Below are 26,027 nucleotides of genomic sequence, written 5' to 3'. Positions count from 1 at the left end.
CTTATTTGTAGTAGCCCAAACACTAAGAAATGTCTATTTACAGTAAGTAAATAGTTAAATAACTTTTGGGTATTTTCAAACAATGGAATTTTACTGTGGAATAGAAACAGAATACACAGCCCTGGCTGGGTAGCTCAGTTGGTTAGAGTGTTGTCCCTGTATGCCAAGGTTGTAGGTTTGATCTATGGTCAAGACACATATAAGAATCAACCAATGAATGCATAAATACGTAGAACAAGAAATCAATGTTCTCTCTCTCTCTCTCTCTCTCTCTCTCTCTCTCTCTTCTCTCTCTCTCTAAAATTAATAAATTAAAATTTTTAAAAGTTGATGTAATTCTAAAAGAAACAAGAAAAACACAATACACAATTGATATACATTTGAGAGACATGATGCTGGGTGAAAGCAGCAGATGCAAAATAGTGTATACCATATGACTGTTTGCAGACCAGAAACTCCCATTATTCTCAGACCTTTAGACTCAGGCTGAATTATACCACCCACTTTCTCAGGTCTCCAACTTGCCAATCTTGAAACTTCTCAGCCTCTATAATTGTGTGAGCCAATTCCTCATGATAAATATGTCACTGTCTCTGTCTCTATCTCTGTCTCTGTCTCTATCTCTATCTCTGTCTATCTCTTATAGGTCTGTTTCTTTGGAGACCCCTATTATAGTATAGCAGCAGAGCAGATAAAGAAGATCCTAGAAAAACTAAGAGTGATGTTACAGAAGAAATAAAGATATTTTTTTATGACTCCTTTGGAGAATTCTTGTACTTATTATAATTTGATTTATTTACATATTAATAATATTCTAAATCCATACACTCATAAATAATAATGTTAAAACTGTGAATATTCACAGTTCATTAAAAGCTATCTTGAGAATGTAATACATACTCCTTCCTCCCCGTGGACTTGAACCTCTGGTGCAGAGACAGCTCTAAGTTTTCTTAAAGCTGTTTATATTCTGAGGCACATTACTGACTCCCCCCAGATTCCTAGGCTGGTCCAGTATTTGAGGGACTTTGGAACCTTGGATAAAGCTAGAACCCTGTGCTCTCTGAAAGTGCAGTCCTATAATAGCCTTTTTCCTCTTTGGTCCAATCAGTTGTCTAATCTGAAACATCATCTTTTCTGGATGCCACAGCAGAATTGGGCAAAAGGGAAATACTTGACAGAAACAATGTCTTGTTCATCTTTTTTTTTTTTTTTTGCCCTCCCCCCCCAGTGCTAACATGGAAACCACAAAACAAAGCAAACAATCCTCCCCCCACAAATAATTTCTGTTGAAGGGGAAGTTCAGTTAGCCTAGATTTTTTTTTAAAAAAATGGACAGAACAGCATCTATGCAGAAAGCCCATTTTCTGGTGACATTGAGGCCTTACTGATTTGGGTGCTTTCACAGGGAAGGAAAAACCAGGACAAAGACACTTTTCTGAGGCGACTGCCTCATCACTAACATCCTACTCATTTCCAGCCAGTCCTGTGTTGGAAAGGCTAAATATTCCCTGAGAGGTGGTATGAGGGATTTATTTTTAATGTAGTGAGACTCCCAGAGAAAAGACCTACTTGTGAATCCAGGTCAGGAGATATGTCAGAAGATGGAGGTGTGCTACCTTAGGTTTGAAGATGGAAAAGCAAAGGAAATTGTGGTGTCGTGTTACTGGAGATTCCTGTTGTTTTTTTCTTTATTGATTAAGGTATTACATATGTGTCCTTATCCCCCCTTTGCCTACCAACCCCCTCCTGCCCTCACCACGCTGGTGCCTGTGTCCAATGGTTAGGCTTCTATGCATGCATACAAGTCCTTTGGTTGATCTCTCTCCCTGACCCCCACCATCCCCTACCTTCCCTCTGAGGTTTGATGGTCTGATCGATGCTTCTCTCTCCCTGGATCTGTTTTTGTTGTTCATTTTATTCCACAAACGAGCGAGACCATGTGATATTTATCTTTCTCTGGGATTCCTGCTTTTGCCTGGTACCCACTTCTTGAGGATGTTCTCAGGTCACTTTTTCAAGGAGGCTCCACCCCAGTGCCAGGCATAGACAACTCCTGCTGTGTTGGCAATAGCTATGTTGGAGAAGGACCTGACTCTACCCCTGATTTACAACACAGACGGCTCCTCATGCTCATGGGAGCCACAACAACAACGAGGAAGCCAGACAGGTGCCTCAGAACCTAGGACGAAGGCCAAGTGGCAGAGACCAGCCACGGGAGCTACCTCAGCCATGCATCACCAAGGAGTCCTTGCTTATGCCAGCATCTTTGACAAGGAGATACTGAGACCCACCTGAGACCCTACAACCTAAAGGACAGACTTTTAGGGATGGGAGCTTATGTGTCAGAAATGATTACGGGCTCAAGAAGAGTTGAAGGAGACAATGTTCATAGCTTCTCCAGTCCTACCCTGAGAACACCTACTCTGTCTCCACAGACTGTGCTTCACTCTGTTGTGGTTCTGAAGGCCAGAGGAGGTAGAAAATGGCTGGTAGAGGAGACGGAGGCAGGAGCTCTACCATGTGTCTGAACACAGCTGCCATCTAACCTTCACCAGGCCACACTTAATTCTCTTGGGCATCATGCAAGGGACCTACCATTTCCATGGAAATGGTGTGGGACATCGGAGATAATGGAGGGAGAGCTACCTTGAACTTTTTAGAAGATGTTCTCTAAGTTACCTATATTACTAGGCACCTTGTTATTTCTTAGATTTGATTTTTATATGTTTCAAAGGAAAGGATATTAACCAAGCAGATGATAAGACTTTCTTGCTGGAACTATTTTTGCTTACTGAAACCACGAAGTCAATAAAAGAGGCTTTTAAAAATCTATCTATCTATCTATCTATCTATCTATCTATCTATCTATATGATTATGACAAAGTTACTCCTTTTTTTGTAAAATATATATATATATATATATATATATATATTTTTTTTTAATTTCTTTATTGATTATGGTGTCACATAATTGTTTTCATCCTCCCATTCCCATCCCAAACCCCTCCACATGTATTATAAAATATATTTTTATTGATTTCAGAGAGGAAAAGGAGAAAGAGAGAGAGAAATATCAATGATGAAAGGGAATCGTTGACTGGCTGCCTCTTGCATGCCCCCTACTGGGGATTGATCCTGCAACCTGGGCATGTGCTCTTGACCAGAATCAAACCTGGGACCCTTCAGTCTGCAGGCCGATGCTCTATCCACTGAGACAAACGGGCTAGGGCCCAGAATACTTTGATAGGTGGTCTGCTGCATAGAAATTTTTATTCTATCATCATGGCACCAGCCAATTCTCATAACTGCTTCCTAACACATTATTTGCCTTTTTCTTAAAATATCTAGTACTGAATAATATATTCACACACACCTGAGGGCTGCTAATGTATTATTATCTGTAACTCATCTTCTGGTCTAGGAGTCTTCAGTAAGTTTCTCTTGCTTGTATTAATTATTCCAATTGTACAGTAGCTGGGTTCCTGGTAGGCTCCCTATATCACTATTCGAAAGTCTAAACCCTTAGACATTATGACTCCCTGGGTACTTGTAGCTGAAAGAGACCTAGTACCCTCTCCTTGGATCTAGAATCAACAGTTGCAGGGACCAAGTGAATCAACTTAAGATGCTTTTAATTGCAAGGGACAGCTTAAAAAATAGATTATATATAATAGCCTATAAAGCTTTGTGATTATTAGTCTAAGACTGAATGTATGATTACTTGATATGATACTATGTAGATCATACTACAAAATCACATTAGCATCTGGCCTACTGAAGTAGTTGAAAACATCTCATTCCCCCCCCCCCCCCCCCCAATTACACGTTCTCCTGACTTGAAACCTGTTTTTTAAAAAAATCTATTTCCTTAGGGAAACAAGAAATTGTTGAGGCTTTGTTGCTTTTAAACATTTAAATATATATCTTTGGGAATGTATATTTATGTGTGAATTACATCACATAGACCCTTATATATTTTTAATTTTTTATTGATTGATTGATTTGAGAGAGCAAGAGGAAGGCAGAGAAAGAGAGATTGAGAGATTAATTTGTTGTTCTGCTTATTTATGCATTCATTCATTGATTCTTATATGTGTCTTCATCCTGAATTGAGCCTGCAACCTTGGTGTATTGGGACGATGCTCTAATCAACTGAGCTATCATGCCACCCATATATGTTATGTATAGTAAGATTTTAAAATTTTACATTTTTGCATGAAATTATATATTCTTTTTTTTCTTTGTTGATTAAAGTGTTACATATATGTCCTTATTCCCTTATTGCCCCCTACTGCCCCCCCCCCAACAGGTAAGTAGAAGAGATCAACCAAAGGACTTGCATGCCCTCACTACCCCCTACCCCGTATCTGTGTCCATTGGTTAGGTTTATATGCATGCATACAAGTCCTTTGGTTGATCCCTTCTCCTTACCCCCACCCTTCTCTTCCTTCCCTCTGAGGTTTGACAGTCTGATCGATGCTTCTCTGTCTCTGAATCGGTTTTTGTTCATCAGTTTATGTTCATTATATTCCACAATTGAGTGAGATCATGTGATATTTATCTTTCTCTGACTGGCTTATTTCATTTAGTATAATGTATATCCTTTTTAATCTTTCCTAGGAGGATACTTCATCGAGACTTAAAATCAAAGAACATATTTCTGAAAAATAATCTAGTTAAAATTGGTAAGATTTTTGTGCATAAAAATGGGCCTAGCCAGTGGCCATGGACAATGGGGGTTGGGGGGGGGGGCATACCTAGAGAGGGCTTTGGGATGGGAATGGGGGAATAAGGACAATTATACGAGACCATAATCAATTAAAAAAATAAAATAAAATAAATAAATAAAAATAAAAAGTATGTATTCTGGAAACCTGGGGAGTATACTATTTATGCTATCAACATATCAAATTGTGGCATATGGTACCTAGGAGTATCAGAGAAACCATTGGTTTATTTAAAATTCTCAAATTTTTGTTCGTATTTGGTTGGGGAGAATTAAACCTAATTATTTTGTTTCTGATTATCAATTAAAGTATAAGACATTTGCTACATGTAGATTCAACTTGTATTTTTTGAGGTTCTACTATATACCAGACGCTTTACAAGTGGTTCAACTCGTTTTACTAGTTTGATTAGTTACTACAGATTTTCCTTCCTTATTTTATTACAAAGCAACTATCACACAGAATTAAAATGTTGATATGATGGCTTTGTTAACTTTTGGTTTTTCTTCAGAACTATACCTTCACTCACAACTGCTACTGGATTGTTTAATCTGCAAGATGTTCTTAGAGAGGAAAGGTATAAAAGCATGCAACCAGTTAGGCAAATAGGGAAAAGCTGATGGATTCAAATTTTATAGTCTTGTTCTTGAAAAGTCTCAAATATTTTATTAAAAAATTTTCTTTATTGCAAATGAAGAACAAACTCTTCCTGCCACCCACAGATGAAATTGCAAGTCATTATATTCAGCTCTTTCAAAATCTGTTTGTTGTTATTCAGACTTGAAATAGCTTTTTATTTCAAGTTGCTGGTTCTCCACAATTCAAAAAAAAAAAACATACAAAAAACCAAAAAATTTGGTTTACATAATTTATTTTACTGGCTCAAAATCATCTTTCTCCTATAGGACTTGTTTGTAAAGCTATTCACCAGCATTGTACAATTTAAAATATATCATATTCCTTTTCTTCCCTTTAAAATGGTATGAATCATTGCATATTAAAATTGTCAAATTAGATAGTTGTTAATTTCCAGGGCTGATTTTCATTGTTTTAAAAAATCATAAAGATTATTATTATTTCAAGGGGATTTTGGAGTCTCTCGACTCCTGATGGGATCCTGTGATCTAGCCACCACTCTAACTGGAACGCCCCATTATATGAGTCCGGAGGCTCTGAAACACCAAGGCTACAACACCAAGTCAGACATCTGGTGAGTGGGCAGTGGGCAGTGGGCAGGGCCAAATGACTTGTTCATCTGCTGTCCTTAGAGAAGGATGCATTTTGGTTTTAGGATCATTTACTTCCTACATTCGTTCACTTTATCCCTTGAAAATCTGAATCATTTTGTGATCAGAGTAAAAGGTCTTTGGAATTTGGAACTTGATATATTCCATTAAATTGATTTTAAAGTATTTTTTATTTATAAATTAATTGGCTGGTTTGGCTCTTTTCTTCTTGAACCACAAGGGAAAGTTCTTAATGAATTTTGATAGGTTTCTGCTAGCCTTTTAAATCAAACACTTGTAAACCTAAACACTGTGCTTTATTTTATTTTAAGTTTAATGTCCACCTCTGTGGGGAATGTACAGCTTAGCTTTGTTTTTTTCCTTCTTGTTGCTTTTAAAATTTTTACTGAAGATGTTAGTCTTAAGGATAAACTTAAATTTAAAAATTCTGTGTTTTCAGTGATAGATGCACCTTAGATTTCTCCATTTCTCTGAACTGTCATACCAAAAGAATTTCTCCTTCCCAGTCATGGAACCAATTTAAATCTCAGTGCAGAAACCATGTGGAAAATTGTGTTCTGTTGTTAGCAATAGATTCTATTTGGGAAAATTTATTTCCCTTTGAAAAGGAATCTTACATAATTGTTAAAGGTTGAAAGGACAAACTGGTCAAGAGCTTGTTAATTAAGTAAATAGTTATTATATACAAATCAATTTGAGTAGTCTGAGCTTTCCAAGATGAGCCTCGTGAAAGATTGTGCCCACTTCATTCTTCTAAAGAGGCTAAAATAGCAAGTTGCCTTTTCTGTGGTTAAGGAAAGGAAAGCACAGATGGGAGAGAGCACTGTCAAGAGGAGGTCTGGCTATGGCAGATCCCCAACCATCCTGTCTCTTTGGTTCACTCTTGTGATTCATTCCTAGGTTCTTCAGTGGGTTTTTTCACCGACAGCGTGATTCTGCCGTGGTGGTCTTTTCCATCCCACCTACCTTCTTGCCTCTAACATACCCTTTTCCCAGCCCTTCCAAAACACAACAAAATTGACAAAAAACGAAACAAAACAAAAAAACCCACAAAGGTATATTCAGAGAGATGAGTTTCTTTAAATTTTGCTTTATTGATCATCTACTATTTGCCAGTGACTGTGTAAAGGCCTTGGGTTATAAAATCAAAAGTGATAGGATTTCTGACCCTCAAGGGAAGACTTCTTGCTCTTGTTAGAGTACATTTCTCCAGATTGAGGAAACTAGTCTTGAGCTTTGGATTGAATTTGAGTTACATTCCTATAGTTCTCTTCACACTTAATAGTTTTTATGATGATGATGATGATGATTTAAAAATAGACACAAATATATCATTTTATCTTGATTTAAGATTACAACATAAACTAATGAACAAAAATTGATCCAGAGACATAGAATCACAGAACAGACCATCAAACCTCAGAGGGAAGGCAGGGGAGAATGGAGTAGAGTGTGGGGGTAAGAGATCAACCAAAGAACTTGTATGCATATAAGCATAACCAATGGATACAGTGTGTGTGTGGGGGACGGGGGGAAGGGGTTGGAGGTCAGGGCAGGGGGTGGGGGCAGGCTGGGAGAGGACAATGGGGGGAAAGGGGACATATATAATATTATACTTTCAACAATAAAGAATTAAAAAAAAGATTTCATGGTATCTCAGGAAGATGTTACATCATGTCATTTGAAGTAAGAGTAAATTAATTTATGAAGCCTATCATTTAAGCTTTTGGAATTCCATTTAGCAAGAAGGCAGGCTCATTTTGACATGTATCTACAACTGCTTGCCAAGTTGGTTGTGTATCTTAGGAAACTTGGGCACCAGAACACACCGAGAGTCTTTTTGTCCCAGTTGTGTACCTTCTTTTTTAAAAAAAACAAAACAAAACAAAACAAAAAAACTTCTAATATTGCGTAAAGAATTATAGGAATATCGGATAGTATTGCTTTAATTTTTTAGGCTTATAAAAATGATATCTGACTAAGGCAAAACTTAAAAAACTAACACCTCCCAAATATAAAAATGCAGGAGAATTTTAATATATCTTTTGCAAGGTTAGCTCTCCTTATGGAGATTATTAAATATTCAGCAAATACAAGCTAAGGATTTATCACCATCATAACTCTGAATAACCACTTTCTTAGGAATTTAGAAGTCACCTTGGTTTTATGTGAATTAAAAGAAGCTTATCTAGTAATGCAATTTCTACTGCCAAACCCCAAGTGGAAAGAATAACAGAGAACTGTTAATTATAGTGGCAGATACATAAGTGTGATGAATAATATTTGGGAGACACTTAGAAAAATTAGATTGGATGGGGTTGAAAATTTTTGAGTCTCAGTATGTAACGGCTGTTTACTGTGGAATATTTTCTTAAGATTGGAAAAACTTGTGAATAATTGACAGGTGTTTTGCTCTAGCACAAATAGCTGTACATATTATATTTATAATGCTTAAAGAATATTGAAAAAGTGCTAATTATATTTTCATCTGTTAATGTTTGCCCATATGTAAATGCATCCTCCTTTGGCAATCTGTTAAGCCTTTCGGGATTCATTTATTTATAGCAATCAAGTACAGGGAGTCTCTCTTTTAAAAGTGGGTTAGGTTCCAAAAGTTCATAAACAATTATTTGGAAAGTTAGGATAATTAGGTTCTCTGAGGACAATACTTCGAACATAGTTAATTTGTAGAAACAATTGCTGAACACTTTTTTTCTCCCAGAAGAAAAATACAGTATATGAGTTTGTGTTCTTAGGCCAACACTTTAAATTGACTTGAACTATGAATAGTTGGAATTTGTTATTTTGGCAGAAAAACAAATAAAGGAAAATACCATTGTGAGAATGATACTATAATTAAACAGAATATTTCATTGTTGGTCTTATCTATCTTGTAAGAGGTCAACCAGATGGCTCTTTGATCTTGTGGCCCTGTATTCTTTGAGTGTTTTAAGTAGAGAGAATAGTACTAGTTAGAATAGTAGGGTTGTACAGTGAAGCTCTCCTGGTTTTGTTCAGAGATCTGTTATGGGGGCTGGCTGGCGGGGGGGGGGACCCTGGAGGAGTCTAGTTCACACCTAACATTGTAGTCAGGCTTTGGTGATCTTGGGTATAAATGTCAGACAAAGCTTAGCTACAGGTAAAATATAGAGAGGAACCAGCACCTGCCTGGCTTACCAGGACTAAGAAAGTATCCTTATAGAAGAGCATTCTCAGTGGACAGGGAAAGAGGATGAGGAAGAAACAAGCCTATTACCTTCCCTTTTCTACTAAACCATCTATGCTAAAAGATTGAGAATAAATCTAGACTTCCCCCCCCCCCCCCTCTCTCTCTCTCTCTCTCTCTCTCTCTCTCCTCTTAAATTCACTTAGAAACTGTGTGCTATTGATACTACTGCCTAGAAATGTTTTCAACAATCTTTTTAACTTCCACTTTGATTACCTCAGTCTATGCCCTTATTATTTCTCTCCTGGAGTGCTTCAATATCTTTCTACTTTCTCTAGCTTCCTATATTCAATTTATTGTCTACAGTACAACCAGAGTAGAATTTCTAAAATAAGGAACTAATCATTTGACTTCTCAGCTTAAAATCCTCCAATGGTATGCCATTACCTAGACCTTGGTCAGCAAACTGCAGCTCACAAGCCACATGCGGCTCTTTGGCTCCTTGAGTGTGGCTCTTCCACAAAATACCACGGCTTGGGGGAGTCTATTTTGAAGTGGCGTTAGAAGAAGTTTAAGTTTAAAAAATTTGGCTCTTAAAAGAAATTTCAATCATTGTACTGTTGACATTTGGCTCTGTTGACTAATGAATTTGCCGACCACTGACCTAGACAGTCAAGCCCAAAATCGTTGGCATGGAAAGTAATCCTCATGTCTTTCCAGCTTCCCTCTCCTGCCTGCCACCAGCTTTCCACATGCCCCAAGATCTCCAGAGAACAAGCCTATTTTCCGGTGAAGGGTTTAGGAAAGGGAGAAGTACGGTCAGGTTGGCAGCAGTTCCGATAGCTAATGTGGGGCCAGCAAGTAGCTGGCTGCCAACAGCCCCTTGGTCTGCCTCCTGGTGAAGGAAACTCTGGAGCAAAAGAGCACATTTCTCTCACCTGCCACCCCTGAGAGGTGAGCACTGGTGTCATCATTTTCACTCAATAGAAGCTGAAGTAGGAAAACATTTGTCAGATGCAGTAGATCTAGGCATTAATATATTTTTTGAGTGACTGGCATGAAATGGTTAATATAAACTGCAGATAATGCCAGTCTGGCCTGATAAGTTTTAAAAAGGTCCTCATACAATTGCAGCAGCAGAACCAGAAATAGCTACTCTCTCTGGAGTGCTTACTCTGTGCTTGACAGTCAGTGTGCTAAGTGCCTATATACTTAATCTAAGTATATTTGTTACTACAAAATGTAACTACTACATATAATTGTATAATCTGCTTTTTTTTTTTCACTTAGCAAAATTAAACTGTATTGCTCCTGTCTTCAGTTCTTCCATTGGCCAAATTCTTATGGCATGAAGGGCATGGGACCACCACCAGGGAGGGAAATGAGATTATCTTCCTTCAAATATTATAAAGCTCAATTGTGAAAGGAAGTAATCAGAAAGAGCTGGTGTAAGCAGGATGAAATGCACCCAGACTTGTTTCTAACATTTATGGATTGTCCCCAAAATATGAGAGTATATGGGGATGATATAGTGGAAGTAGCACTTTTCTTTTTCCTTTTAAATATTCTTCTAAAAATTTGGTTCCTCAGATACAGTAGCCACATTTCAATTGCTCATTGGCCACATGTAGCTACTAATAACTGTGTATAGAAGTAAAGAACATTTCTGTTGTGGCAGAAAATTCTATTGGGCAGTCCTGAGCTATTCCGCTACCCCCCTTTAGGCCGTACCCTTAGGTTTTCATGTATTCACCCAGCCTTTTCATGGGCAGGTCCCATCCCAGTTTCAGCTGCTGTTCCTACAGTGGCCCACTGTGCTTTTCAGCGAGGTTCTTCTGTTCCCGGGCCCTTTAATTGCCTCCTTGATTTCTTCTGCTGCTTCTCACACAGATGCTGACACTGTGTGAGTCTCATGGTGACTGAATTTGTCTCCGTTTGCTTGTATTTTGAGGTCTGAGGAGACACATTGACATCTAAGTTTATTGAAAATGTAGACCATGTTTTTTGATTTTGCTATCCAGGTGTTCTCTCTGTTTTACATGGGGATTTAAGAAAGATGCAGGAACTATACTTCCAGTGTAGCCGCTGTTTACCCCCAAATTCAGTCAGCATTTTAACAAACCCCCTGTGTGATTTGTATGGATATTAAAGCTTGGGGAAAAACAGTCAAGGTTCTGGGACATGACAGGCCTTTAATAAACAGCTAGTTGCTCTATAATATGGCTTCTTAAGTATTTGTTCAAGCAGCCCAATGTCTTTCATTACATTTAGATGTAGTTTATGTTGATCTAGTAAAGACTTTTTATTTAGGGTAACACACACTAAAGTAAAACCCACTCCTCTTGTATTAACTTTCTATTTATTCAACCGCTTAAACTGTGTGTACTCTCTTCTAGATCAATGTCAGGATGATCTCCAATTACATCAACTAAAAATATGTATTATTTAAAAGATCAATATAGCCTTCCCAGTCAACCAGAGGTATGCGTCGCTGTGGGTAGGCTTCTCTTTGCAGAGTCTGAGCACATTTCAAAGGTTGAATTTAGTTACCTGGAGACAAGACAGAGCTTGAGCTACATTTGCAATTCATCATCAGCCGTTGTTTCAGAATCCTTTGGGCAGTTCTAGTCAACTTGAGCAGATGGCAAGTCTATGGAGTTCAGGTGTAATATGCTTTACATGCACCTGATGCCAGCCTTTCCTTTCACTGCTACATTCCCTCCCTCAGGGATTTATTTGCTTACCTCACAGTTGGCTATATTTTGGAAAAAGAAAAGAATGCAAATCATAGACTTCTAAGTAAAATGCACCTCTCACTTATTTATTTCAACTCACCCCTCCAGCACCTTTCCTTGCTTTCATGTTGCTAGATTTAAGACCTGGGAGTCAAATAAGAGAAAAATCTTCAAAAAGGATGGAAGTGATGGCTTTGAAATGATATAATCATTCCCATATAGAAATGTCTGGTTGGAAATTGAAGAAAATAAAAACCATAGGTACATGGGTATACAGTTGGTAGCATAAAAGTATACATAGTAGATAGGTTTGAAAACTTATAATAGGTAATACAAAATCTTGCATCCCAAGTGTAATGGCAGTTTCTGTAGTCAGGTTGTCTCTTATTTCGGTTACCTGTATCCATTCTAGGACAGGTGCAGTGGGACCATAGCAGGTTTCTGCCCATAAGTTACTGGCTGATAACGGAAGTCTTCTAACATGTGCTCTAGTACGAGCAAATATCACCAAATGAAAGTGAAATGGGTAAGTGGGAAGCAGCATGCCTTCAGTGTAGCTGAGAGAATTTCCAAAAAAGAGAAAGGTCTTGTATCAAAATTAATACTAGGACATTAAAATGCTTTAACTTCCTTTATGTTTTTTAATCTTTATGCGTTTACTGGCATAGTCTTTTTCCACTAAATTTTATTCTACATAATTATTTTTATTTGAGGAGAGAGTTCAGTGTGACAGAGAAACATTGATTGGTTGCCTCATGCTCACACTCCACCCTGAGATCACACTGCAACCTGTGTATGTGCTCTGACCGGAAATCGAACCCAACACCTTTTGGTGTACGGGATGACACTCAACCAATTGAGTCACACTGGCCAGGGCTATTATACATAATTTTTAACCCCTGTGATATGTGGTTAATATTGTTTTATAGGATTAATGTTGATCTATATACATTCACAGAATTCTTTTCCTAGGCTCTTTATTCCTTCTTGTATCCTGTGCCTCCCTGAGACCATGTTTCTTTCTTTGAAAGCACCCCTTTTAGGGTAATTCTTAGGCTGTCCTGCTGGCAATGGATCCTCTCAGTTTTTGTTTGTCTAAAAGTGCCTTTATTTTACCATTATTGAAGGAATTTTTTTTGTATCAAAATTTAAATATGTGCTACTACACCAGATACCATTGAACAGATGGATGCAAAATTTATTAAGCTTCAAATGTGTTCATATTTTACAATGTTTACATTGATCTTGGTGTTCTAGTCAATATCATGTGATTTCTCCTAACATTCTCTTGTATTCTAAGATTCTGTAATGGAAATAGTCCAGCATTTGGAAAGAAAAATGCCTTATGAAATTGACCAAGTGATTTAACTTTCCTACGCCACTTTCCTCATATATAAAATGAGAAAACACTGTAAAATTATGCGGTTCTGTTGAGATATATATGAAAGTGCTTTGTAATATGCAAAGTACTAATCACTTGGAAATTTTTCCTTTCCAAGTAATAGTAAATGAAATATATTATTATTTGCTGGAAAAGAAACATTCTCAGTGTATATCCTCTTACAAATGCAAATTTTTCCAAACACTCACAAAATGGTTAAAATATGGTATTTGTGTATGTATTTATTTATACATCAACTGCCTTTTATGAGATATAGGACAATGTTAAAAGTTACATAAAACACAACTTACATAAAGTTGGTTGTAAATTTATTCTGATCTTTCAAGCAAGTAACATGATAAGGGAGATTTGGCCAGTTACATAATTCAAAATACCCATAAGATTTAGAGAAATCCATTATTCAAGAGAAGTGCAGTCCTTTCTTAATACTAAGTTCAGGCAGGAATTTCCCCCTTAGTTTTCTTAATTACGTAGAATTATTTGAAAGATTATTCTGTTGGTTTAGAAGTTACTGATTTGCATGGTTAGTACAAATCAGTGTTGGACTGATCTAGAATTTTAATATTCTGTCTCATACCCCTGAAGGGAGAACTATACATTTTAATGTGAATTGCAAGTAGCTGCTCTTCCACCTTACTTGTAAACGAATTATATTTAAAAAACTAATAAAGAATGCATTTTCTTTTCAAAATGCTTGGATACAAATTAGGGGGAAAGTTAGGCTGATAAATTAAAACTCTATTTTGCATATTAACATTCACAAAACTGTTTTTAGGAAGATGGTATTTAACTGCATTTTATTTTTCCTTCATAGAAGTTAATTCAGAAACTTTGTACTACATTGATTAAATAATTATTTGGCCCCTACTATGTGCAGATATATTCCTATTGGTTTGTTTGCTTTCCTTTGACAAAAAGTAGTCATTCAGACTTAATTTTTTGCTCTCTTCTTTCACCTTTTCTTTTTTTTAGTCAGCATGTACTTACTGTAAGTGGAACAGAACATTATAGAACTGAGGCTTTTAAACAAATGGCTGAAGCATATGTTAGTGCCTCACAACCGATGCCCTAACACCTCTGAGGTTTTGTGTGATGATTAAATTTAAAAGAGGACATTTGCTCCCTATTTCAGTTCTTTGACTTTGTCTTCAGGTCTCTGGCATGCATCTTATATGAGATGTGCTGCATGAATCATGCGTTCACGGGCTCCAATTTCTTGTCCATTGTTTTAAAAATTGTGGAAGGCGACACTCCTTCTCTCCCTACAAGATACCCAAGAGAACTGAATGCCATCATGGAACGGTATGGAAATAACATGTTGCCACTGAAACAATTTTTAATTGTGCCTATATTTTAGTTCATCTGAAAAATAATTTTCTTTTTGAACATTACAGCATGTTGAACAAGAACCCTTCACTGAGACCATCTGCTATTGAAATTTTAAAAATCCCTTATATTGATGAGCAGCTACAGGTACTTAAAATGAAAGGGATAGTGGGAAGCACATATTAATTAGAATTAATATACATTCTAAGGCTTGAAGCTATGCTGTGGGAATAAGAGGCATTAAGAGGCAGTTATAAGAGAGACACAAGATGTTTTTTTAAAGCGGAGAGAAATTATCAGTCAGGACAATCTGGTGCCCCAGATATTAAGATCGCGATTTTCTGCCTAAACTCAACATCCATCCTTCGGGCTCTTGGTTTCCAGATCTGACTTCAACACTTGGTAAATATATCCCTGCTAGGCCAAGAAAGGGATGCTACTCATAACAAAACCTGGGATTTTCACTGAGCCATTATTATCCCACCTCTTTATCATGTATCTCAAAAATAATTTGTATTGATTAGGTGAGTTTATTTTGCTTTTCTGTAAATTAGGAAATTGGATGTAGAGAATTTGCCTCCAGTGACAAGAAACAAGCAGATGGTACCCTCTCAGGAGGGTTTTTGGTTTTGTTTTTTAAACTTCTTAGCCTTTTACGATATAAATTCCTCGGGCAAATTTCCTTTAATTTTATGAATGCATTTAATAAGCCTTCAAAGCATTCATTCGCCTTTAAGAATATGCATACCTTTTCATTGGTGTCCAGTTCTAAATCCACAGCAGAGAGGATGCTGACTGGGTGTGCATTCCTTAGTTGAGTGGGACACTGGTGTGCAGAAAGAAAGGCAGTCATGACTTCTGTTCTTTGGAAGCTTGACTGCCAGTAAGAGAACCCAATAACCAAGGAAAAGTAAGCAAATGTAAGATAATTATAAATGCTCAAAAGCATGAGGAAGAAAGCAAATAGGAGGCTGTAAAATAAGGGAGGGGGAAGGGGTTGGTGGTGAGAGAAGGGGTAGATGACCTGTTGACTCCAGTGATATGGTGAGAAGCGCCAGCCACGTAAAGATTAGGATAAGGCAAATGAGGTGGATGGATGGTGTCTTTATTTAAACTTTAGATATTGTGTTCTCCATGGCTTTGGGGCATCAATTTTGATTTTCTGATAGTCTTGCATTAAAATTTCCTTTATTTTTGGCTACTGAGCTTTATGGTTTCTCTTAGAGTTTGCTTCTGAGGTGAGTGCCTTACTCATCTCACCCTAGTCATGGCCCTGGGCGTGTGGACATGGTCCATCTCAGAGCCAGAGATGGAGGAGCTTGTGTGGCTTGTGTGTTCTTGGAGCAGAAGGAAGACCTGCCCTTGCCTGGGTAGCAGGGAGTGAGAGAATGGCAGTGCCAGATGGACTAGGAGAGGGAGGCAGGAGCTGGGTCACTTAGGATCTGGTTGCATAAGCTACCATGTGATGTTTTGTTACCCTTTCTAGAAGAAAAAATAGTTACCTATGGATTTTTTTTTTTCAATCTCCCAGATATGGGCAGTAATAGTGCAAATTAGAAAGGGTATAGTTGTATGTCCTTCCATTCCTGAAGAGGAGTCTTTAAGGTGTGTCAAGATTGTTCTTTTTTTTTTTTCTCCCCAGCACCTGATTTGTAAATATTCGGAAATGAGTCCAGAAGACAAGAATTTGAATTGTCAAAAGGAAACTGCTCATATAATTAATGCCATGTAAGTAATTACCTTGTTCTTAGAATGCCCATTGAGCATAAATATTAAATGCATTTGTCTTTAAATATCTATTAGTGCTAAGCTGTCTGCATGGAGTATCCTCAAATTCACTTAAGTCTTGCCAAGAAACTCGGGAGCGTCAGTAACGTGGCGTTCCAAAGCCCTTTGCCTCAGGTGGAAGCAAATTGAAATCATAAAAGTTTAAACCACTGCACAGCTCACAGATCTGCTGGGTGGCTCTGCAGTTGCCTTGTAAGTATATAGAGAAATTAAAATCTCAAACATTTAGTGATCTATATGCTAATGCATCTTCCATATTAAGCATAAATCGGTTTAATATGTTATTCATTTAATAGGATCTGTCAGAGTATCTATTGAAAAGACAACATAGTGGAGTCCTGGGACAACTGAAAATTCACTTTCTTGAGATATATCTAAGAACTAGAGAATGTGTGTTTCAAAGGAACCATAACTATTGATACTTCCTGGCCTAACTGCTGCCTCTTACCTCATCAAAATGTTTGTGCTGGAACTTGCAAGAGCCCAGAGTACTAGGGTACTTCAGAACAGCCATCCACAGCTGTGCAGACTGTGTACCACACAACTCCAGGGGCACCAATTATAGAGACCAAATGTATAATTTTGCTGAAGGAGCTCTCTATTTAATGTTGTGCGTGCCCAAGGAGAATGGTAGTCCCTGCCCAGAGCTCTTCAGGGCAACGGGGGAGAACAGTAGCCCCCATTAGCCTGATCTTCAAGGCCAAATAGCACCAATATGCTTCTCTACTGCCCAGTTCCAACGTTTGTCAACTGCATCGTTTGTTTTCCATCTTGACATTCAAGCTGAGGACACTGGTCCATCAAAGATATTCAGTCTTTGTTCAATGCATGATCTCCAGTTAAAATAGACTGCACCTCAAGGGGGGTGCATATTTTTTTAGCCATACTCCTGTAACATTTGTCTTTATGGGTACTACCTATTCTTTCAAGAAAGCCTGGATATTCTAATTTTGTTTTGTTTCATTAATTGGAGATGGGACAGTAGTAGATAACTTATTTTTTTTTAAGTGTTTTTATTGATTTCAGAGAGAAGAATAGAGGGAGAGTGGGATAGAAACATCAGTGATGAGAGAGAATCAGGCCCTCCTAACTGGGATTAAGCCTGTAACCTAGGCATGTGCTCTGTCTGGGAATAGAACCATGACCTCTGGTTCATGGGTCGACACTCAACCACTGAGCAACACCAGCTGAGTGAGAACTTATTTTTTAAATATTGGACTAATCTCCAGTTATCATTTTGCACTGCAATTATGAAATACTGCTTACAATTAAAGTGTTCTAGAATTCAGTTGTTTGGATGGTATTTCACATTATGAAATATTGATTTAAAATCATCACTGTTATTTTCAAGATCTATGACTATGCTTTAAGGAGAGCTGTTTGGTATTACAAAGTAAAGGACATATATTCCTGAAACTTGCACATTCCCTGGAGGCTCTGGTCTGGACAGTATTCTGGAGGGATGAGACCTGTCTACAATGGTCATTACAATTTTCTCATCAATTTCCTACTTTGTTCTGCAAGTCGGTACAGAGACAAATGTCACTGAGAATGTGGTTATAGACATTTCAATATATCATTAGTGTAAGCACATTTCTGTAAAGATAAGGCTCTTAATAATATTGGCTAACATTTTGGGGGTAATGACCATATGCTTGACTCAGTTATGAGTACTTTACATGGCTGTACTCATTTAAACTCCCAACAACCATATGAAGCAGGTACTATTTTTTTTAATTTTATTGTTAAGGTATTACGAATGGTAGTATATATGTCTTTTTTGTTTCTCCCACACTGACCTCCCCCTGGCCTCCTCTACCCTCCAGCACTTGCCCTCATCCCCCACCCCCCAGTGTCTTGAGTCTGTTGGTTGTGCTTATATGCATGCATACAAGTCCTTTGGTTGATCTCTTACCCCCATCCTCAAACCCTCTCCTACCTTCCAGCTGTACTTTGACAGTCTGTTCGATGCTTCTTTGCCTCTATTTTTAAAAAAATATATTTTATTGATTTTTTACAGAGAGGAAGGGAGAGAGATAGAGAGCTAGAAACTTCGATGAGAGAGAAACATCGACCAGCTGCCCCTTGCACATCCCCTACTGGGGATGTGCCCGCAACCAAGGTACATGCCCTTGACCGGAATTGAACCCGAGACCTTTCAGTCTGCAGACCGACACTCTACCACTGAGCCAAACCGGTTTCGGCTGCCTCTATTTTTTCCCCCAACAGTTTGTAATCTTCTTTATTATCCATAAATCAGTGAGATCAGGTACTATTATTTTTTTAAATGATCATAAAAATGCTAGCTAACTTCCCGAAAGGCATATAGGATCTGAACTTAGAGAATCTTTCTATCCCATCGATTAATCACTATGCAATGTTTCCAGGAAAACACTACTGTATTAAGCCTAAATATATGACATATTCAATGAAAGTTAGCTATTAGAATACCATCATTTTGAATACTTTTTATGTCCCAGACTTTGTGCATACATTATCTCATATAATACTCATTATAAACCATTCTTTTTTTCTTCAGTGTGTTTTCATTTTTATTTTTAAAATTAAATTTATTTTTTCCTATTACTATTTATCCCCTCTATGCTGTCTTTCATCTCCACCCATCCCCCCTACTCCCCATAATCACATAACTACCACACTGTTGTCCATGTCCATGAGTTCTTTTATTTTCCTTTTTGCTCAATTCCTACACCCCCTTAACACCCCTCAACCCCAGCTGTCTGCCTGCTATCTATGAGCCTGTCTCTCTTGTGCTTTATAACCCATTCTTTATTAAGAAAACTGAGGTTCAGAAGAGCTCAGTAACTTGCCCAAGGCTACAGAGCTAATAAATGAGGGTGCACATGAGATTCAAACCCTGCTTATTTCCAAAGACTGTTCTATCCACATGGTCGAATTAGTCTGCCTGTCTATTTACTTCTTAATGACCAACATCCTAATTTTTCTTACATTATGAAAACCAGTCATAAGCAATGAAATGAGCAGAAATGTGGAAAGTACATAATTTGCTTTTAAACAAAAATCTAATTTGAAAAATATTGCCAATTAGCCACAGTCCTGGTTGGCTCATTACCTACCCAGACTTTATTAGTTTTTGCCTGGCGTGTCTTGAGATGCTTTCCCCTTTTCAGTAGTGTAATGATCCTCTGTAAAATATTTGTTTAATTTTTCTGAGCGTGTGTGTGATGTGTTCTGTGCGGGGAATCTGTGTGTTCTCTAGGCAAAAGCAGATTCACCTGCAGACGCTGCGGGCGCTCTCAGAGGTGCAGAAAATGACCCCGAGAGAAAGGATGCGGCTGAGGAAGCTCCAGGCAGCTGATGAGAAAGCCAGCAAGCTGAAGTAAGCAGCCTGTCCTTAGGGCATCCCAGCCTTCTGGCCACTTCCCAGGGCTCTGAGGGAATTTATTGAAGAAAAGCAAAGACAAAATAAGAAAACAAAATGCATGCACTCATCATACATGCAATCTATTTATTTATTCCCTCATTCCCTCAAAAGATAGCCATTGAACCATGGGTGGTAGTTGGATGCCAGGCATTATTAATATTAGGCTTGTGTGAGAAGAAAGGTTGGATATCAGGGCGGTTACTAAGGATGCAAATATTGGCAGCCTCCAAATGAAGCCTCACTGTCGCTGACACCTTCTGGACATAGCCCAGTGAGATGGTGACAGGGCGACTTCAGCACCTGGTCCTCATTCCCCAGATGCTCGCTGCATCCCCTCTGCCAGGAGACCCGACCCTCCTCAGGGAGAAGAAGGTAGTGGCAGGGAATTGTTGGCCTTAGGAAGTGGTTTGGAAACAGAGCTCTGTTCTGTCAAGTGAAGCCTGTTAGAACGTCTGTGCTCTGGGCAGTGCTGCTAGCAGGAACTATCACTGGTAATCAGAGTGTTTACATTAAAACTGTTTTTATACACAAAAGGAAGGCATAGGTCATCTACATGACATTTAATATTTTCCTTATTTAAAGGCAATGGCTTTTAAGTGAAGTTGGTCTTTTTTAAAAAAAAATGTATTTTATTGATTTTTTACAGAGAGGAAGGGAGAGGGATAGAGTTAGAAACATCGGTGAGAGAGAAACATCAAGCAGTTGCCTCCTGCACACCTCCTACTGGGGATGTGCCTGCAATCAAGGTACATGCCCTGGAGCGAACGAACCTGGGACCCTTGAGTCTGCAGGCCGGTGCTCTATCCACTGAGCCAAGTGAAGTTGGTCTTGATTTTAAGAAAGACTCGCATCGGAATTGTTTTTGATTGTTATTTCTAGGATTTGAGAGTAGTTATGTGTTTTAGATTTTTTTTTAAATGGCTCTGTTGTCAGAGGGTTATAACATACCCATTTATAGACAAGAAAATTTGATCACATGGATGTGCAGTGAGTTTCCAAAAAGTATAAGTACAAGTTAGCACACAGGTAATCCCAAGAACTCAAATCTGTCTTCCAGTTTAGTAACAGATCTATTAAATTCAACTCTCCTGTAGTAGAGAAAATGTGTCTGAGAAAACTTCCCCTCCACAGTGAGTCCATATTCTTTTCTATAAATTCTTTGAAATGTTGCTCTATGTCCTTGTTTATGTGTTTATTTCATCCTGAAAGCAGTTATGGCATTATTAGTATGTGCTAGGCACTGTTCTGGGTATCAGAGACATCCTCCTTCTCTCCTCTCCCCCCCTCCCCCCTGTTTCATTACAGTCAGCAACACCCAGGGCTCAGAACTAACTGTCTACTGTGTTTTAGGAGTCCTAGAGCATTGGTCAGCAAACTCATTAGTCAACAGAGGCAAATATCAACAGTACAATGATTGAAGTTTCTTTTGAGAGCCAAATTTTTTAAACTTAAACTTCTTCTAACGCCACTTCTTCAAAATAGACTCACAGGTCGTGTATTTTGTCGAAGAGCCACACGCAAGGGACCAAAGAGCAGCATGTGGCTCGTGAGCCATGGTTTGCCGACCACTGACCTAGAGCAACCCTGTGTGTTAGCTTTAAGGGAAGCAAGTGGGTGCTGCGCTGCACACACATCTGCATGAGAGGAAGACCCATTGGCGTGGCTTTCCAACACCCCACCTTGCCTATTGAAATAGGGGTCACGCTTACCTATAATAGAGATGTGGTTTTGGTAAATAGCAGCTATTTTTCTACATTTGCTTTACATTTGCAGAAAGCTTGTGGAAGAAAAATATGAAGAAAATAACAAACGAATGCAGGAATTGAGATCTCGGAACTTTCAGCAGCTAACTGTTGATGTACTCCATGTAAGTACTCTTATTTTACATGTTACCTAAAACCTTTTCTTACTGACATAAGAATTTCTGACATAAGAATTCTGTGTTTGTTAGTATGTGTAAACTACATGTGTAATCAGCTGATAGAAACTGGAACCTTTTTTTTCTGACATGTTCATTGCTTCTAAGGGGTTTTACCCCCTAAGATTAGAAATTTAGAAGTACAGATATGGTAATATTTTTAGAGTACACGGTTATTGAATTATAATCTTGTACATCTGAAAAATTATATAATGTTATTAACCAATGTTATCTCAATTTTTAAAAAATTAAGTAACTTTATTCTTGAAGTTACCACATGGCAAATAGAATGTAATTTCAAGTATGATTTTACATTTTAGTGTCAGATAATTTACTTAACTTTTCTGCTTCTTAAAAAAAAATATTTATTGATTTCAGAGAGGAAGGGAAAGGGAGAGAGAGAAAATTCAGTGATGAGAGAGAATCATTGATTGGCTGCCTCCTGTACACCCCCTACTGAGGATCAAGCATGTAACAGCGAACATGTACCCTGAGCGAGAATCAAACTGTGACTTCCTGGTTCATAGATTGGTGCTCAACCACTGAGCAACACCAGCTAGCATGCTTTTCTTTATTGATCCTTCACAATAATCATGTTTGTGTTCTTTTTCACTTCTGATATGATTATTGTCTATGCTAAACAACTACACTACATTAGGACTTGTCCCTCCTTCAAACCAGGGTCACTGGGGGATCCTCAAGTAACAAGATGAGGCTGAGACCACAATGCAGGCAGAATCTCAGGAGACTTTGTTAGCTGTATGTTATCCCATAGAACAGGGAGCAGAGTCCAGATCTTGGCCCAACTTAGGATTTTGCAAAGATTTTATGAAATCCCCACTCCACATTGCCTGCTTAGTTCTTCCCAATGCTATGCCCTTTCCATCTCAAAGGGCAGCAGGAGCAGGAGAGGAAGTGCTTGATGCTGTCTTGACCAAAGATGTTGGTTCATTCTTTGTTTTTCTAAGATTCAATATCACCAATCATTGGCCCTGAACTTTCCAGAAACCTGTTTCCTAAGTTTGCATATGATGGGTGCAGGAAACGCTGCAGGCAGATATGTGGCCTTGAAAATAGTACCCTTGCCCAGCCAGCATGGCTCAGTGGTTAGCGTCAATCTATGAACCAGGAGGTCACAGTTCAATTCCAGTCAGGGTGCACCATCTAGGCTGCAGTCTCAATCCCCAGTGTGGGGTGTGCAGGAAGCAACCAATCAATGATTATCTCTCATCGTTGATGTTTCTAATTCTCTCTCCCTTCCTCTCTGAAATCAATAAAAATATTTTTTGGGGGGAAATATGACCCTCTTCTGGCTGGTTCAGTTTGGCAGACAGGGTTGCTTAGCCCTACCCACTCCTCACCCCTGGGTCTCTCATCCTCTTTTTGCAATTACAGAGTCATTTCTCTCTGGCCCATTGCTAGCATCCCACCTCCTCTCTTTCAAATGTCACCTCCTTTCAGGAAACCTTTGACCTCTCAGATCCACAGTCAACTGGCCTTCCTCCAAATTCTTAGGGCTTAGAGGAGTGCTTCTTAAACTTCAAAATCACCGGTCGGTCTTGTTGAAATGCAGGTTCTGGCTGGCTTGGTTTGGGGTGGGGCCTGGGAGGCTGCATTCTTGGGAGGCTGTGATTCCCATGCTGCTTGCCCAGGACTTCAGTGGACAGGCAGGGGGCTCTTGAAGGCAGCAGGTCACCTTCAGAGGAGGGAAGACCTGGATATCCTCCGGATAGACCTTGCAATTTCTCTAGGAAAATAGGCACTTAATGGGGACAGCAGAAAAGCAGGAGTAGCCTGAGGGAAGGCTTTTTTGTCTCCCTCCCCCCTCCCCCCTTCCCTAAAAGGATGCAGGGTGGAGGTCTGGGGAAGGGGCAAATTTAATCCTATTCACAGGCCCAAGAGTGAGGCAGGTTTTAATGACACTCAGAGAACAAAGGAGGGAGCAAACGGGAAGCCGAACACTTTGCCGAGGGACTGAAGAGTTTTAGACACTCAAGGAGAAACATCACTGAGCTGAAAGAGATAAAACAAAATATTTTTTTAAAAATTGAATTAATCAGGTGCAAGACACTAAAGAAAAACAAGATAAAGGAGAAAAGGAAGGAAGAGGAAAACACTCCTGTCTTTGCCCATACTCATATTTATGATTTAATTTCTTCCTAATCTCGTTGGCGCTTCTTCTTCCTTCTGTCTTGCCAGCTGAAGCAAACCACCCTATATTTCAAAAGCAGTTGTAGGAGCCAGAATCTGAGTTACGGGAGGGGATGGGGTGGCTATGTCACCTCCTAAAGATGCTATAAAAAATGTGAGGCGTTTAGCACAGTGGCTTGTTTCGTTTTGCAGACCCTCGCTGACAGGCCTTCTGTTTTGGCAGTCAGAATGTGGAAGCAAGTTGGGCACCGTTTCTTTATTTTTTTATTTTTTTATTTTTTTTAAATCAATCTTTATTGTTCATATTATTACAAAGGTTCCTCATTTCTTCCCCCCTCCACCAGGTTCCCACCCCGCACTTCGCCCCCTCCCCACCCCCCATTGTCCTCATCCATAGGGGCCACCGTTTCTTTAAAGGATGGGAGCTTAAAAGCAACAAATAGCATAATACACACAACAAGCCCAGTTTTTGTTTTCTCCTGTGGCATGTGCGGCTGGGGAGGTATCAGAATTGGGTTTCTGTGAAAAGTGCACAGCAGAGCAGGTCTCCATACGTGAAATAGTAATTCAGGCCACAGATCAGGTCAAGCCCTCTTCCTAAGAGAAACAGTTACAACAATCCTACCTCTTCTCCTCAAAGAGAACCTCTGCACATCAAAGTCATTGGGAGTCCAAACGCTTATTTTCCAATAATTTCTGGAGTACACATAAAATTCCTTTCCTGCGGGTCCCTGTTCTTTGTTCTTAAAGTTGTCTGTGTGCTATTTCTGATGCTTTGAAATTGAGATCAGTTTCACCTCATGCAACAATTATTATGCAGTACAAGCAACGGACTTCTTAACATCTTATGACTGTATTTTCACAAACGCTGCCCCACAGTGTGTCATGGCTTTTATTTATTCATTTAAAGTGAGGTAGAGCTTTTCTTTCTGTTTTTAATAAGAAAACACTCTTGGAGTAGTTCTCCACGGAGGCCGCACATCAAGGAAAACAGGTCATGTCAGCATCAGCTCTAGGCTGTAAACACATACACATAGACGCACATACATGCAACTGCAATAAAGCAAAGTGGCTTACTGAAACACCTATTGATATATTTGAGAAATTTACGTTTTTTGAAGTATGAATTCTTTCATATGGCCTCTTAGATCTCTTTCTTTTAGGAAACCAGAATTTATAGACTCAGAACGTTTAAAGCTAAACAAGAATTGGCAAGCATCCAAATCAATACCTCAAATTTTGAGATGAGGAAACTGAGCGGGGCTGGACTAGAGTGAGGTGAGGGTGATACCAGGGGTGCAAATTTGAAGGGGCACTTGATCTCAGCTACCAGTTATTCCCCATCCAGCCTGAAGGTCAGTGTCTCCTTCAGTTCTGCACCCTGGGCATTCCCCTTGCCTCGCCCCGGTCACGGCCCTGAAACTGAGGCCTCGGGAGGTTAAAATGTTTGCCCAGTTTATTCAAAGCAATTTCTCTATCCCAAGCTGCCTTCTTGAAATTTTAAAATGCTAACACGTTTAAGGGAGAGGATTAGATAGGCTTCCGTTTTCAAATAGTCTTCTAAATGAGAATATCGTTTCATTTGTGAAGCACCATTTACTTGTATGTTTCTCACAAACTGTTAATTACCTTCCACAAGGAATCTGATGGCCCTACTCCAGAGAACCTGCCTGAGTCTCGGCCCATCCCTTGCCCGGACCTCGGTGCACTTGAGCCAAGTGTAGAGGATGCCATAGCTGACCTTGGAGATCGTGGTAGGAGTTTGCATCAGTATTCAGAAGGGTGCTTTCAGCGGACACATGGGTGGATGTAGCTGGGCACATGGGTGAGAAGCCCTCCGTGTATGTGAGCTCCTTTCATCAGTTTTGTCCGAGGTGGGCTGTGACCAGGATGGAAAGCAGAGAAGCCAAGGTTAGTCTCTGCTCTCCTATTTTCTTTATAATAGTGAAACTTGTACCGGGTGAGGGACCTGTTCTACATGGGTTAACCATATGGTATTAACTTGACTTTGGCATAATGCAGGACTGTAAGTGCTCTGAAGCAGCGGTTCTCTCTTCTGTAAATGTTTTCGTGGCCCTCATAAATTTAAAGTGACGACGTGAAGTCAGGTTTTGGAAAATCGACTATTTAGATGTGCAATCACTGCCAGAAAAAATGT

At 39.0% G+C, this 26,027-nt stretch overlaps 1 protein-coding gene across 3 annotated transcripts in view; it reads left to right on the top strand.

Annotated features, from left to right (window-relative positions):
- The window catches only part of NEK11 (NIMA related kinase 11), a 131,826-nt gene that overhangs the window by 43,858 nt on the left and 61,941 nt on the right, over positions 1 to 26,027 (top strand). For 2 of the 3 annotated variants that reach the window (XM_084902131.1, XM_084902129.1), the window contains exons 5-12: positions 4,624 to 4,688; positions 5,814 to 5,940; positions 14,433 to 14,582; positions 14,675 to 14,753; positions 16,249 to 16,334; positions 19,636 to 19,755; positions 21,574 to 21,667; positions 25,509 to 25,623. In XM_084902131.1, the coding sequence (XP_084758257.1) occupies positions 4,624 to 4,688; positions 5,814 to 5,940; positions 14,433 to 14,582; positions 14,675 to 14,753; positions 16,249 to 16,334; positions 19,636 to 19,755; positions 21,574 to 21,667; positions 25,509 to 25,623 (836 nt within the window). The remainder of the gene's footprint in view (positions 1 to 4,623; positions 4,689 to 5,813; positions 5,941 to 14,432; positions 14,583 to 14,674; positions 14,754 to 16,248; positions 16,335 to 19,635; positions 19,756 to 21,573; positions 21,668 to 25,508; positions 25,624 to 26,027) is intronic. The other variant, XM_084902130.1, reaches the window with a different exon arrangement.

This window comes from Pipistrellus hanaki, assembly GCF_964339955.1.
Source record: "Pipistrellus hanaki genome assembly, chromosome: 13".
NCBI lineage: Eukaryota > Metazoa > Chordata > Mammalia > Chiroptera > Vespertilionidae > Pipistrellus > Pipistrellus hanaki.
Note: the sequence above shows the minus strand (reverse complement) of the source record. Positions and strands in the feature narration are given on the sequence as shown.